At 44.0% G+C, this 14,428-nt stretch overlaps 1 protein-coding gene across 4 annotated transcripts in view; it reads right to left on the bottom strand.

The window, feature by feature from the left end:
• Positions 1–14,428, bottom strand: part of SPRING1 (SREBF pathway regulator in golgi 1) — a 192,380-nt gene that overhangs the window by 66,564 nt on the left and 111,388 nt on the right. For all 4 annotated transcript variants that reach the window (XM_069557552.1, XM_069557555.1, XM_069557550.1 and 1 more), the window contains exon 5: positions 8,452–8,528. In XM_069557552.1, coding sequence (XP_069413653.1) covers positions 8,452–8,528 — 77 coding nt within the window. The remainder of the gene's footprint in view (positions 1–8,451; positions 8,529–14,428) is intronic.

The raw sequence follows: 14,428 nt of genomic DNA, 5'->3' as shown, positions 1-14,428 counted from the left end.
GCTGTGAGGCGAAAATAACCACAGGGCCCGGCATGGAGCACCGTGCGCCTTCCAGAAAAGAGGGCAGAAAACCTCAAAACAGAAGAGAAAAATACAAAACAACAACAACAAAGAAAAAGCCACCCGTCAAAAACCCACCGCGGCTCGCTCACCTGGCCAGGCCTGTGGCGCTCTCCTTGGCGGTCACAGCTCAGAGATGGGAGCCGGAGAGCCGGAGAGCCGAGTCTGGCGGCTCTTCCACTGTAGCAGGTTAAGTAGGGAGGCCCCCTTCCCTCCCCTGCAAATGTGAGATGTCTGTTTCTTAACCACCGCGACCTGTGAACGTGATCTTACTTGGAAGAGGGGTCTTTTCAGGTGTGACAAATTTAAAGATCTCAAGATGAGGTCATCTTGGATTGCCTCGGTGGGCTCTACATCCAGTGACGGGGGTCCTTACAGGCTGAGGGCGAGGAGAGAGACCCTTGGGGAGAACACACTGCAGACACTGATGGGAGGGCCAGGGAAGATGGGGAAGGCGAGTCCTGATGCAGCTGCTAGCCAAGGAGCACCAAGGATCTGGCGCGGAAGCCGTGGGGAACTGACAAAGCCACCATGGCGCCCGCTTGCCAGGTGTTCTGCTCGCCACCCTTCTCCCTTTGTCTGGACTTGAAACACTCATAGCATCTTGGTTGCAAGGTGTCTTACACAGATATTGAGGTTCCCTTTTTTCTGGGCTTAGTAATTATCAGGAAGTAGGGTGGTGCCCCAAGGACTCCAGGATCTAGGGAGCAGCTGGGGTCCCCAGTTCTAGATAAGACTCTGCCACAGACAGAGACACAGCTGTGTGACCTCATTAACCAGCCACCATTCACTGACGGAGCTGAGCATGCTATGGTAGAAAATGGGTTCTACGTTTGATTGCTGGCTCTGCCACTTACTAGCTGTGTGGCCTGGGGTAAGCTACTTAACTTTTCTGGGCCTCCGTTTCCTCACTGATTCAATGGGGGAGCTGTCCCGTTATACACTGGGGATCTATCGGTACCATGGAGAGATGACCTGAAAATGATCCTGCTATTAAACATACAGAGAGGTGTTGAAAAGAACAGTCAGTACAGAACAGAGTTTCTAAGGAAATCAGGGTAACTCCTGGGTATGTGAATGTGAATGTGAAGTTGCTCAGTCGTGTCCGACTCTGTGCGACCCCGTGGACTGTAGCCCACCAGGCTCCTGCGTCCATGGGATTCTCCAGGCAAGAATACTGGAGTGGGTTGCCATTTAATTCCAAAATAAAGAAGGAAAGAAAGCCCAAAGCTGATAGCACAATACCTACAGTGCCTGGGGACAGGAGGCATGACCTTGGGTCACAACAAGGCTGGGAGCTGGAACTAGAAAACTGTCATAAGACTGGTCTTTCATGAGCTTCCACTCTGACACAGTTGTAAGGATTATGTGAGTTTGTACCTGCAAAGTTGTATTTGGATGAGGCTGTACTTGACAGCTCTTTTAATGCCTGTTGTTTTTGGCAGTTCGGTAATTATGACACTGTATTTTGGTGACAGCATCCCGGTTTATCTTTGGGAGATCATCTCTCTTCCACCACCTTGGTAGGAGGATATGCAACTCAGACCTGGCCCATCAGAGTCAAGGATTATTCACAGATGGATGTGCAATCCAAAATGGGCTGATCAGAGTGAATGATATCTGAAAATATTGTGAAAGAGAAAAATTCAGTCTCTCTTGGATCTGCATGTGAGCGGTGTCTAAGCCGGGGGCTGCCGGAGGACGTCTCTGCCACTATCTGGGAAGAACCTGCCAGAGGATGGTGCCAAAACCAAAGAAAGGAAAGATGAGAGGGAGAGAAGTTCCCAGTGATACTGTCTGAGTCCCCCTGGATCCAGCAGAGCCTGAGACTATCAGCACCTCCAAACTTCTGGGCTCCTTCCCTCAGTCAGTCAGTCAGTTCAGTCGCTCAGTCATGTCTGACTCTTTGTGACCTCATGGACCGCAGCACGCCAGGCCTCTCTGTCCATCACCAACTTCTGGAGTTTACCCAAACTCACGTCCATTGAGTCGGTGATACCATCCAACCATCTCATCCTCTGTCGTCCCCATCTCCTGCCTTCAATCTTTCCCAGCATAGGGCCACTTCCTTCGTTCTTCACATCAGGTGGCCAAAGTACTGGAGTTTCAGCTTCAGCATCAGTCCTTCCAATGAACACTCAGGACTGATCTCCTTTAGGATAGACTGGTTGGATCTCCTTGCAGTCCAAGGGACTCTCAAGAGTCTTCTCCAACACCAGAGTTCAGAAGCAACTGAGACTCTAATTACATGTAGGGTCAGTCACCTAATACTGTTGCAGAGTCTCCAATGCTGTGGTAATTTTTTTTCCAAGTCTTTTTTCTCCCTACAGTTTGAATAACTTCCATTATTGTGTTAACGTGTGTACTAATCTTTTCCTTACGCAACTTTTTATTGTGCTGTTGTTTAATATGCTAAGAAGATGTTTAATATGTTACTTAATATGTAAACCTGTCCAGTGGATTTTACATTTAAGATATTTTTTTTTCTAGAGGTTTCCTTTAAATTTTTTTCTCCTACTTTTCATTCATGTTTTTCTTTAAATCTTTGAACGTATTTGTAATAGCTGTTTTAAAGTCCTTGTCTGTTAATTACACCATCTTTATTATTTTGAGTCTGTTTATCTTGACTGATGTTTCCCTTGGTAATGGTTTACATTTCAGTGCTTCTTTCTTAGATGTCTAGTGTTTTTTTATTTAGATTTTGTTGGTTTTGGAGGGCAGTGATTTACTGGTTAGTTTGATTTTTTGAGGCTTTTTTAAAAGCTTTGTTTGAGTGGATCTAGAGGAGTCCTTCTTCTAAGGCTGTTTTAGCCCTGTTACTAAGGTCTGACCTCACCGTGGCCTCTAATGCGTACCTTGGATGTTCAATAGGATGTTATTCTCATCCTGGCTTGCTGCAATAAGTGCACCTAATCCCATGAGCACTCTGGGAAGTATTCAGCCTATACCTCCAGTTAGATATGTTTTGCCATCTTTGTAGTGTTTTACCCAAAGCCTGAGCAATTCAGTCTTCAGTCAGTGACTCCAAGAGCTCCTCACACAGATTTCTGGCACTGTTTATCTACGTGGTACCTTCCTCTCTGGAACTGTACTTCACAGATTCCAGCCTCTTTAGCCTCTGCATATGATAATCCATGTCTCCTCAACTCTAAGAGGCCACTATGCTTTGTTTAGAATCATCCTTCTTGTGGCTCAGTGGTAGGGAACCTGCCTGCCAATTCAGAGAAAGCAAGAGACACAGGTTCAATCCCTGGGTCTGGAAGATCCCCTAGAGTAGGAAATGGCAACCCACTCCAATATTCTTGCCTGGTAAATTCCATGGACAGGGGCCTGGCGGGCTACAGTCCATGGGGACGTGGCTGAGCAAGAACACACACCCTTCCTGTGCTGCAATCTAAAAAGTACTCCCATGCAGCAAAGTGGTCATGGGCTGAGTCATCTGCTTCCCTTCTTTCAGGCTCACAGTTCTGCACAGCCTGTTGCCCAGGGCCTGAAAACAGTCATTTCATATATTTTGTCCATTTTCCTACCTGCGTACAGCTAGAAAATAAGTCTGGTGCCAGTTACTTTATTATGGCCAGAGGCAGAAGGCGACTCTAACTAACTTGAGAGAGAGAAAAAAAAGTATGCATTGGATGAACCTAGGGGGACTCACAGAATAGATGTACTAGCCAAAGAACAGTCCTCAGAAGGGACATTGGCCACAGCAGCTCTGGAGTACAAGGGGAACTAAGAGAGTGTCTCTTCTGGGCACGGAAACCTGGATGGACGAGCTCCCACACTGTGGAGTCCTTCAAGAATCAAATTTCTGGGAGACTGTGTCTGGACTAGCCACAGTCAGGGGCTTATGTCTTGGCCAGAGGAGAGCAAGTCACTCTGATTAATGATTACTACCAAGACAACATCCAATGGAAGAGAAGGGGTCACCAAAACAAAACCGGGTTTCTCTATCCAAAAAAAAGGAAAATGGCTAATAGCCAAGGATAAACAACAGACACAATATCCAACCAGTCCACTCTAAAGAAGATCAGTCCTGGGTGTTCTTTGGAAGGAATGATGCTAAAGCTGAAACTCTAGTACTTTGGCCACCTCATGCGAAGACTTGACTCATTGGAAAAGACTCTGATGCTGGGAGGGATTGAGGGCAGGAGAGAAGGGGACGACCGAGGATGAGATGGCTGGATGGCATCACTGACTTAATGGATGTGAGTCTGAGTGAACTCCAGGAGTTGGTGATGGACAGGGAGGCCTGGCGTGCTGCGACTCATGGGGTCACAAAGAGTTGGACACGACTGAGTGACTGAACTGAACTGATTAGAGAGCAGCATTTTTAAGAGGAGTTGGCTCTTAAATGCTGAGCCTCGGTGTTTATTTTTGCTGTTTCCACACTAGACTGCATAGCTGTCCTTCCCCTGACATCCCTGCCTTCCCCGGCAACAGAGAAAGACTTTCCCAGCAACAACTGCCCTATATGGGCAACATACAGACAAGATAAAGGGGCTTCCCAGGTGGCACAGTTGGTAAAGAACCTGCCTCCCAATGCAGGAGACATAAGAGACTCGGTTCGATCCCTAAGTCAGGAAGATTCCCTAGAGAAAGAAGTGGCACCCCTACTGCAATATTCTTGCCTGGAAAATTCCATGCACAAAGGAGCTTGGAGGGCTACAGTCCAGGGGTTTGCAGAGAGTCAAACACGACTAAGTGCACACACACACACAGACAATACGAACTTCACATCAGGTGAGAAACATCAGTGTAGGGCTCATTGGTAATAGATTCTCTGAGCCTGCCAATGTTCAAGGAAGACTTCCAGAAAATAAAACACATGGGGCGGGGGTGGGGGAGGCAAGCTTGAACCTGTGTCCTGGGAACAGAGCAAGGAACAAGACATGTCCATTCTGCTTCCTTTATTCATAAGCCCTCAGAGCTGGAAGCTCCCTGCCTGAAAGAGAATGTTTTGTGTTTCAAGAGTGAGGATGAGGTGGCTGCAGGCTAGTTCATCCAGCAGCTTAATTCAACCAAACATACGGTCAGATGCAACAACAGGTGAAGGAACCAAACGTTCTCTGCTTAGATTGTTCTGAGGAAATTCTGCCACCCCCAGTCTGCGTACAGGCTAATCAGATACTGTGTTTGTGTGTCTGTGTGTGTCTGTGTCTGTGTGAAAGTTCTACAGAACTCATCACCTGAGGTTCTAAAATTTCCACAAACATGACTTTCTTGTATAATCATACCCATCTCGGAGATGGAAAATCAGAGGTACAGTACGTGGAATGGTGAGTCAGTGACACAACCTAGAATCGAGTTCATGACTGCAGGGTAAAGTTCTCTGGAGCCTTGAAAACAAATTTTGAAAGCATGGGCAGGGGGAATCAGGGAGGAAAGAGAGAGAGGGGGGAGAGAGAGAAAGGAAAACAAGTCTTCACAGGTGCTAGGTTTTCAGAATGTTGAGAGATGATGTTTATATACAATCAAGATTTAAATTGAAATCATAGTCAAGTAAAAGCACATCGAATCTCATGGCTATGTTTTTTTTCCCCCCCCTCATACTTTGTTTATTAGCTATGTCCATTGTCTGGTTCAACTTAGAAAGAAGTCTTTTCATTCCTTGTTGGGGCTTTTCCTTTCCTAAGAAAGAGACTGTGGTGCGTTCGTGCTGACTGAGCTCACCTCCTCGGCCAGTGAGAAAAGGATATGGGGATTCGGTTAGCCTTCTGGGGAGGTGTCCAGAGCTTGTGAGGGTTATCGAGGGACAAACGATTCACTGCTGTGTTTCTGATGCCAAGCACAACGTCTGATGCATGGTGGGTGTTCAGGAAATTATTTGTTGAATGAAAGAATGATGGCATGAATGTGAACTTCCAGTCATGCCTCGACTGCATATTTGCCAAGACAGACCCCAGTGCTGCCAGGGCTTTGCACATTTTTTTCATTCTTTGTCGTCCTGGCGATTGTCTCCTCACCCCTTTTAAGGCAACGGATCTTAACCTTTTGTGGGTCATGAACTCCTCTGAGAATCTGATGAGAGCATCGGAGCCTCTTCTCAAAAAATGCATAGACTCAGACACATGGTTTTGTGGATCTTGTCTAGTTGTGAGCACGTGCCCTGAACCTCATCCGCTGTCTCAGCCGAGCAATCCCAGCCTTATTCTCCTTCGTCCCCACAGAGTTGCTTGCTCCTTCACTGGGTTCCCATAGCACTTTCTTTTTAGTTCAAAACAACAATATTCTGCTCACACGTGTCATTTGGGGAGGGCTCGGATGTGCCCTCTGCTCTGTTAGCTGGGGCGGCTTGAGACTTTGATTGGAATCATCCAAAACTTGCTCACTCACCTGCCTGGAGGTTGATGTTGGAAAGACCTAGACACGGTTTTGCGGATCCTGTCCACTTGTGAGCACGTGCCCTGAACTTCATCTGCTGTCTCAGCTGAGCAATCCCAGCCTTACTCTCCTTTGTCCTGGAGGGGAGCTCTGCCCTACCCTGTCTCCTTCTCTCCTCTCCCCGGGCCCCTCCCCTCAGGCTCTCTGAAATGTCCAGAGCACTTTACACATACTTCTCTCATAATTTAACAAACAACACTTTAGTGATTATTTATGCCTGTTGATGGTGGTAACTGACTTAGTCACCAACAACAACACAGCACATTCCACCGGGGATGACAACCACGTGTGCATATCTATTTCCCTGTGGCCCTAATGAGTACCTTGCACATGGTATCTGTTAGGGACCTGGGTAAATAGGGCTATATATGCTAATTGAAATACCAAAGTAAGTATGTGCTTATTATTATGCCCCATTACATTTAAGAAATAGGATTAGAAGTTAGCCTATTACATACATCAATACCACAAAACAAAAAATTTTAAACGAGGAGATGGGGACTCGGTGAAAGGTAGGAAAATATGCTGAAATGAAGAATAAGATCGGTACCCAAAATATACACCATGGACTACTACACCATTATTGGCAGTGACCTAGAAATCTGCTTTCAGCATCCTGCCAGTAAGAGCAAAGAGGAAAATATAATCAGTTGCAAAACTGATGGTGTTGGGTATAAGCAAACTGACTGCATAGGAAAGCACAGCTCCTACTGGTAAAATTGCAACCTTCCAGCATTAAAAATGATAGCAAGTTTATACTCCATGCAGGTTAAGGAAAGTTCAATACAAGCCAATCTATATAAGTGGCCTTAAAACAAATGGATAAAGGGGTGCAGGTCTCTGAGAGTCTTGTTTCATCCACAGAAAAATGTAAGGCTATCTAGTCCAGTTTTTCCTAAAGGGCATGTGATGGCATACAGTCCTGGAAAAGCTCTGCCCACAGAGGGTTCTGCAGTCAAGGAGGCAGGAAACCGCCCCCAACCCCATTGACTTCCTCTTGGGATCTCACAGTGAACACTAGCATTTTAAAGGCTCTGAGAAGTCCTGCAGTAAAGAAACCCAGCATTTCTCAAGCTCCTTTGCCCACTATTGTGCAGGAACCTAAGGACAGTCTCCAGATGGGACCTAGGTCCCTTGATCCTACTGTAAATAGCTTTTCTTTCTCCTAAGAATAGGTTAGATGAACAGACTGCCATTCTTAAGCAGCATATGCCAATATCTCTTTCTTTTGTTCCTTCTTAAAAGGATGCGGGCAGGGGGGAACTTCCCTGGTGGTCCAGTGGCTAAGACTCTGTGCTCTCAATGAAGGTAGCCTGTGTTTGATCCCTGATCAGAGAATTAGATCCCACCTGCCACAACTAAGAGTTTGCATGCTGCAACTAAAGCGTGATGCAGCCGAATAAATAAATCAATACTTTTTAAAAGACATAGCGTAAGAAGGAAACAAAGTAATGCCTGCAAATCTCCTCCTTAAAATCACCTTTATTTAAAATCCTATTTGCTCTTTTTTTCTAGGTATGACTCCAAATAAAGAAATAATTTTTAGAAAAGAAACTGGTCATTCAAATTCCAAGTAAGGCAGAAAAAAGGTGTGAGGCACAACCACTCAGAGCCCACAGTTTCTCCCCATGAGAAACTAATAAGGGGTCAGCACACCTCTTTTTCTTGCTGGCCACCTCTGTAGATATCAGATAAGACCCCTGCGGTATCTGTAACCATAGCCAAGGGATTTCCCTGGTGGTCCAGTGGTTAAGAATCTGCCTTGCAATAGATGAGACACAGGGTCGATTCCTGGTCAGGAAACTAAGAGCCCACAGGCTGTGGAGCAGCTGAGCCCTCACACCACTACTAGACAGTATGTGTGGCGCAGTAAAATATCTCACATGCCAAAACTAAGATCCAACGCAGCCAAATAAATCAAAGCATCAACAGCAACAGCAACAAAACCCCCCATAACCATAGCCATGTCCTCCATTACCTATAACTGAGCGCTAAACCAGCAGTACTTACTCAGACCAGTGGGAAAACCATAGAGTTGCGCCTTCGGCAGATGGCAGGGAACAACAGGGACAGTCTGTTGGCTTAGCCTGTGAAGAGAAATTAAGGGTGTGTGTTACCTTTTGTCCAGTGTCTCTAAAGAATCCAATCCCTTCGAAAAGGGAAAGCATGTCTGATTTTGGCAGGCCATGGAACAATCCCAGAGTCCTTTCTTCACAAAGCACTTGTTAATATCCTACGGAACACATAGCAGAAAACTGATGGAATGAGTGGAAGGAGTGCAGAACCTTTAAGGTCGATTCTCAAACTAGGTTCCATGGAGCACCAGTGGTTCCCCAGTGCTTCAGGGGCTAAGGGAAGGAAGGAAAGAGGCCCCTGGCAAGCAGAGATCTGAGTTCCCAGATGCAATCAACCAGGGCAGTTTCTCTTTTTCCAACGCAAGGACATATTTGGGGAAGAGAAGGGGCAGGGATTTGGGTACTTAAATTAGAAAATGTTGAGAACTACTGCTTATATGGCGCTTCACATATATTATTTCTCATAGCTGAGATTCTGATAAGAATTGAAAAGCTAACAATTAACGTTATATTCTTAGCAAGAACCCAGGGGGCAGAAATTTAATTTTTTTTTTTAATCAAAAGCAGAGCAGAACCATGGCAAAACATGTGATAAATGATGAAAATACTTGAAGCCATATAATTAATAAAGAGTTAATATGCTTAGGTTATAAAATGATGCTACAAATTAATGAGGAAAAGACCAATAACCCAGTAGAAACGTGCGCCAAGGATACAGAATTCACAGAGGCAGAAATGCAAATATTCAATAAACATATGAAAAGATGCTCAGGCTCACTTGTCAGGGAAATGCAAATGAGAACAATGAGATACTATTTTTTACCCATCAGATTGGCAAAAACGGAAAATATGTGTAACATCCAGAGCTGGCAAGAGTGTGAGGAATCTAGCTCTCTCGAGCCGTCGGGGGAGGACTGTAAATTATTATAAAGTGGTGGAAAATCAACTGTTGGTATTTTTGAAAATTTAAACTGTAGCCCGGCACTCCCACTCCTGGGAATATATCCACCAGAAATGAAAATGCCAGTGTATAAAGATATAAATATATGAAGAAGCATATCGCAGCATCGTTTGTAATAGTTAAAAAAAAAAAACCTGGAAACACTCTGAAAGTACATTAATAAGAAAATGGTTGAACAAATCATGATTATTTATATTAAGGAATACAGTACAGATATTAAAAATTATAAAATAAAATTGTACACATTGACTGGGAGATATGCCTACAACTCCTTGTTAAACAGAATAAAAGCAAGTACGATCCTATTTTTATTTAAAAAACATAACAAAAAGACCAAAAAAAAAAATGTCACAACCAGTAAAAGGGTCTCTATGTGTTTTTATAAATAAAGAAAACAGTAGGGAAACATTTATACCTAACTGTTAACACTGATTGCATCAGGGAGCTGGATTGGAGAGGAATAGTAAGACTATCAATTTTATTTCAGACACTTCTTTATTATTTCAAATATTACAAAAGATATGTATTACTTTTGTAATTCAAATGATCAGAATTTTTAACAACAGAATTAGGACAGGAAATTCAAAGCAAATCAAATTACTTTGACAATCACTGGAAGGCAGAATGGAGCTGGTCTCCTGGTATGGGGTCTTAAAGCATTGAACCCAAGGGGATGCACAGCTAATAGAAGGCACCCCAGCTATGCAAGGGAGTGGGCTGAAGGAGAGCCTTTGAACAGGGCTGACATTTTCCTTGAAAAACAGTCATGACTCTTCTCTAATATAAGCGGAAGGATTGAATGAGACCCCAAAGTGACAGGCTATAGCAGAGGAGTCAGAGGGATTTCCCTGGCGGCTCAGTGGTTTAGGCATTGTGCTTTCCCTACTGAAGGCCCAGGTTCAGTCCCTGGTTGAGGAAGTAAGATCCTGCAAGCTGCTACCTGGCCAAAAGTAGAAACAAAAAAAACAAAACAAAGAAAAGGAGTCAGCAAATTTTTCTGTAAAAGACCAAATAGTACCTCTATTAGAGTTTGTGGACTGTTTGGTGTCTGTCACAACTGTTCAAGTCATTGTAGCAGTATGTAAATAAAATGGGCATAGCTATGTCTCAATAAAACTTTGAAAAAACAGGTAATGGGTGTTTGACCCTAGGGCTGACCTCTGCTACAGAACATGGGCTTAATTATTTTTTAAAAGCAAACCATTTCATTAAAGTATATCTAATATATGTATGATAAAAGTATGCCAATCTGATGAATTTTTCAAAGGGAACATATCTTTATAACTACCGCCCAGATTAAGTTGCAGAACATCACCAGCACACCAAATGTGTTCCTTGGGCTTCTCCCAGGTATACCCCAGCCCCCAGAGATAGCCCCTAATTTGACTTCTGTCCTCACAATGTGTTTTGCATGGTTGTAAACTTCATATACATGGAATCATACAACACTTTCTTTCACTCAGTGATATGTGAGATCCCTCCATGCTTTCCTGTAGTTTTGTCCAATTTCATTACTATATAGTGTTCTATATATAGCATTGCAATTATCAAATTGTAAGAATACGTCACACTTTATATATCTGTTCTGATACTGATGATATTTGGGTTGTTTCCAGTTTGGGGCTGGCTACAGAGTGAACATTTTTGTCCCTCTAAAATTCATATGTTGAAACCTAATCCCTGTTGTGACGGTATTAAGAGGTGGGGTTCGGGGAAGGTAATTAGGTCACATGGGTGGAGCCCTCATGAGTGGAATTAGTGCCTTTATAAAAGAGACCCTAGGGAGATCCTTGTCCCTTCCACCCTCTGAGGACACAGTGAGAAGATGGCATCTATGAATCAGGAAGTGGTCCCTCCCAGCACACCAACTCTGCCGAAACTTTGATCTTGGACTTCCCAGCCTCCAGAACTGTGAGAAACAGACATCTGTTGTTTATAAGCCGCTCAGTCTACGGTATTCTGTGATAGCCCCCTGAGTGGACCAAGACAGGGCTGTTACAGACTATGAATATTCTTGGCCATGTCTTTTGGTGCACACATTTACCTATTGCTACTGAGCATATTCCTAGAGTACATGTGCTGCATCCAGCTTTTGTAAATACCAAGTAACTTTCCAAAGTGGGTGTCCTAATCTGCCCTCCTATCCTAAGCATATGACAGTTCCAGCGGTTCCCAGCATTGCCAACACTTGGTATTGACAGATTTCTTTGTAATTTTAGCCATTCTTGTATATGTGCAAAATTTTTATGCAGCAAAGTTCAAAAATCTTAGGTGTTCATCTAAAAGCTTTTACTCGTATGAAAACTATTTGTGGTTCGAATCACCTTCCCTTAATTACTAATGATGTTGGCTCTCTTTTGACAGGTTTATCTGCCCTTTGGATTTCTCTTTTGTGAAAAGAGTGTTCATGTGTTTTGCTCATTAAAAAAGAAAAGGATTTTCTTTTCCTTATTGATTTACAAGAGTGCTTGAAATATTCTGAATACAAGCTCTCCATTGATATCTTTATTCCAACTATCTTCTCCCACTATGTGGCTTGCATTTTCATCATCTTAATGGAGTCTTTTGATGAACAGAAGCTCTTAATTTTATTGAACAATTGATGAATTATTTTTTCCTGGTTATTTGTGTGTGTGCCTGTGCCCTGTTTCAGAAATATTTGCTAAAGGAAAACTGTTTCTATACTCACAATACTTGTGAATGAAATGTGTTGAATTTTTTTCCCTCAAACCAACCAATTTCCCAATCTTGGAACACAAACCAGGTGTCCTATAATTTGACTCGATTCTGACACTAAACTCCACAAGTTAAGAGCTCAGTTCCCACAAGACTGTCCTCAGTCAGATGCCTGTTACAAGTAACAAGTGCCCCAGGTACCCATACCTCCATCTGACTTGGCTACAAAGTCAGGAGTTCCCACAACTCCCCACATTTGATAATTTGCTGGAACAGCCCGCAAAATTCAGGAAAATATTTACTTATAAAGGGTACAGATGAAGAGGTACATAGGGTGGGGTCTAGAAAGGTCACAATCACAGAAGCTTCTGTCTTCATGGAGTAGAGATGTGCCACTCTTCAAAAATGATATGTCCCCCCACCCAGAAGCTCTCCAAATCTCATAGTTTAGGGGTTTTTATGGGGGCTTCATTATATAGGCATGACTGGCTTTAACTCAGTCTCCAGCCCCTCTCCTCTCCCTGGAGGATGGACAGTGGGGCTGAAAGTTCAAAGCCTCTAATCATGACTCGATCTTTTTGGTGACAAGCCCTGGAGCAGGAAATGGCCACCCAGCTGAGCATGGACGCACGCATGCCCCATCCTGAAGTTATCCAGGAGACCACCAAGAGTTGCTTCATTAGGATGAAAGAAGTTCCTTTGACCCAGCGAATTTCAAGGGATTTAGAAGCTGTGTGTCAGAAAATAGACACAGAGTCCAATACATATATCTTATTATGTCACATCTGCCTATCCTAAAAGTCATGAAGACATTCTCTTATGTTGTCTCTTAGAAATGTAGAAATATTCCTGTTTTACCTTGTACATTTGAGTCTACAACCGTCCAAACAACCTCAATCAGAAACCTTTAGAAGTGAGCGTTACCCACTGCAATAGTTTCAGTCCCTGTGTTCTTCCAGAACCTTGACATTTGCCATCAAGAGGTAGAGTTTATCTTCCCTTCTTTTCAACCTGGGCTGGCCAACAGAATTCTCAACCAACAGAATGCCACAGAAGTGACAGCGTGACTTTTTCCAAGAATAGGTCACAGAAAGTGATGTGGTTTCCACCTGGCTCTCTCTGTCTCAGGACATCTGCTGTGGGTGCCTTGGCCACCATGTAAGAGAGCCAGCTTCCCTGAAGCCACTGTGCTGGAGAGACCACACTGAGATGTGACATACACCCAAGGAACCCCGCTGTTCCAGCCCCCAACCAGGAGTATAAGTCTGTCCAGCCAGACATGAGCATCTAGGTGACCTAGACTTCTAGGTGACCCTACTTTCGCCACATGAGATACCCTGAGCTAGAACTGCTCAGCAAAATGACCCATCTTTCCAGGCTCTGGACTTTTTGGTGGCTTAGTCATAAAGATTCCAGGCTCTAGCTTAGCACTAGTTTTACTGGGAAAACTAACCTGTGACTGGGGTAGGCTGCTTTCTACTCCTGCTGTTTATTTCAGGGGTGAGTTTTCAAACTCCAAAGACAAAGGAAGCGTTGACTTTCCTTTGTCAAGCCTCATTTTAATCTATTTAGTGGCTATGCAAATGGAAGAGCCCTTTCATGAACGGAGAAAGACTCCTGGAGATTAAACAGATGGGAAAGATGAGATAAGATGGTCCCCTTGGATACTCTTAAAGGGTAGTGAAGTCTTGGTGTTCATCCAGAGAGATTAGCTGGGGATCACTTCACTAACTTTGGTCAGAAAGATAAGACCAAAGCAGGGCTGGGGGAAATTTTACCCCATCCAAAACTGGGATAAGGTTGATTTCACAAAGAGATTTCCCTGCTCCACAGTCCCTGTCACTCAGCTTCTGTCTCCAGCCATCTGGCAGTTCAGGTTAAAGAAAAAACTCCTTCCAATTAGTACTCAGGGACTAACCAGGCCTTGGGGAGTCAACCCAGGGAAAAAGGCTGGTTCTACTTCCTGGAGGCTTAAGTGGAACATGCAAATCATTGTGTTTGAATTATCAGCAGAACTGCATTTTTCACTTTTGTTTCAAGTGATGCTTGGATGGGGAGACACGTGTGCACGCGTAGGTGATTTGTGCCAATGTATGGCAAAAACCTTGGAGAAATATCAATCACCTCAGATATGCAGATGACAACACCCTTATGGCAGAAAGTGAAGAGGAGCTAAAAAGCCTCTTGATGAAAGTGAAAGAGGAGAGCGAAAGAGTTGGCTTAAAGCTCAACATTCAGAAAACGAAGATCATGGCATCCGGTCCCATCACTTCAT

The sequence above is a fragment of the Ovis canadensis genome, chromosome 17, assembly GCF_042477335.2.
Source record: "Ovis canadensis isolate MfBH-ARS-UI-01 breed Bighorn chromosome 17, ARS-UI_OviCan_v2, whole genome shotgun sequence".
In the NCBI taxonomy this organism is placed as follows: domain Eukaryota; kingdom Metazoa; phylum Chordata; class Mammalia; order Artiodactyla; family Bovidae; genus Ovis; species Ovis canadensis.
The sequence above is the reverse complement of the archived record's forward strand: the minus strand, read 5'-3'. Positions and strand labels throughout refer to the sequence as shown.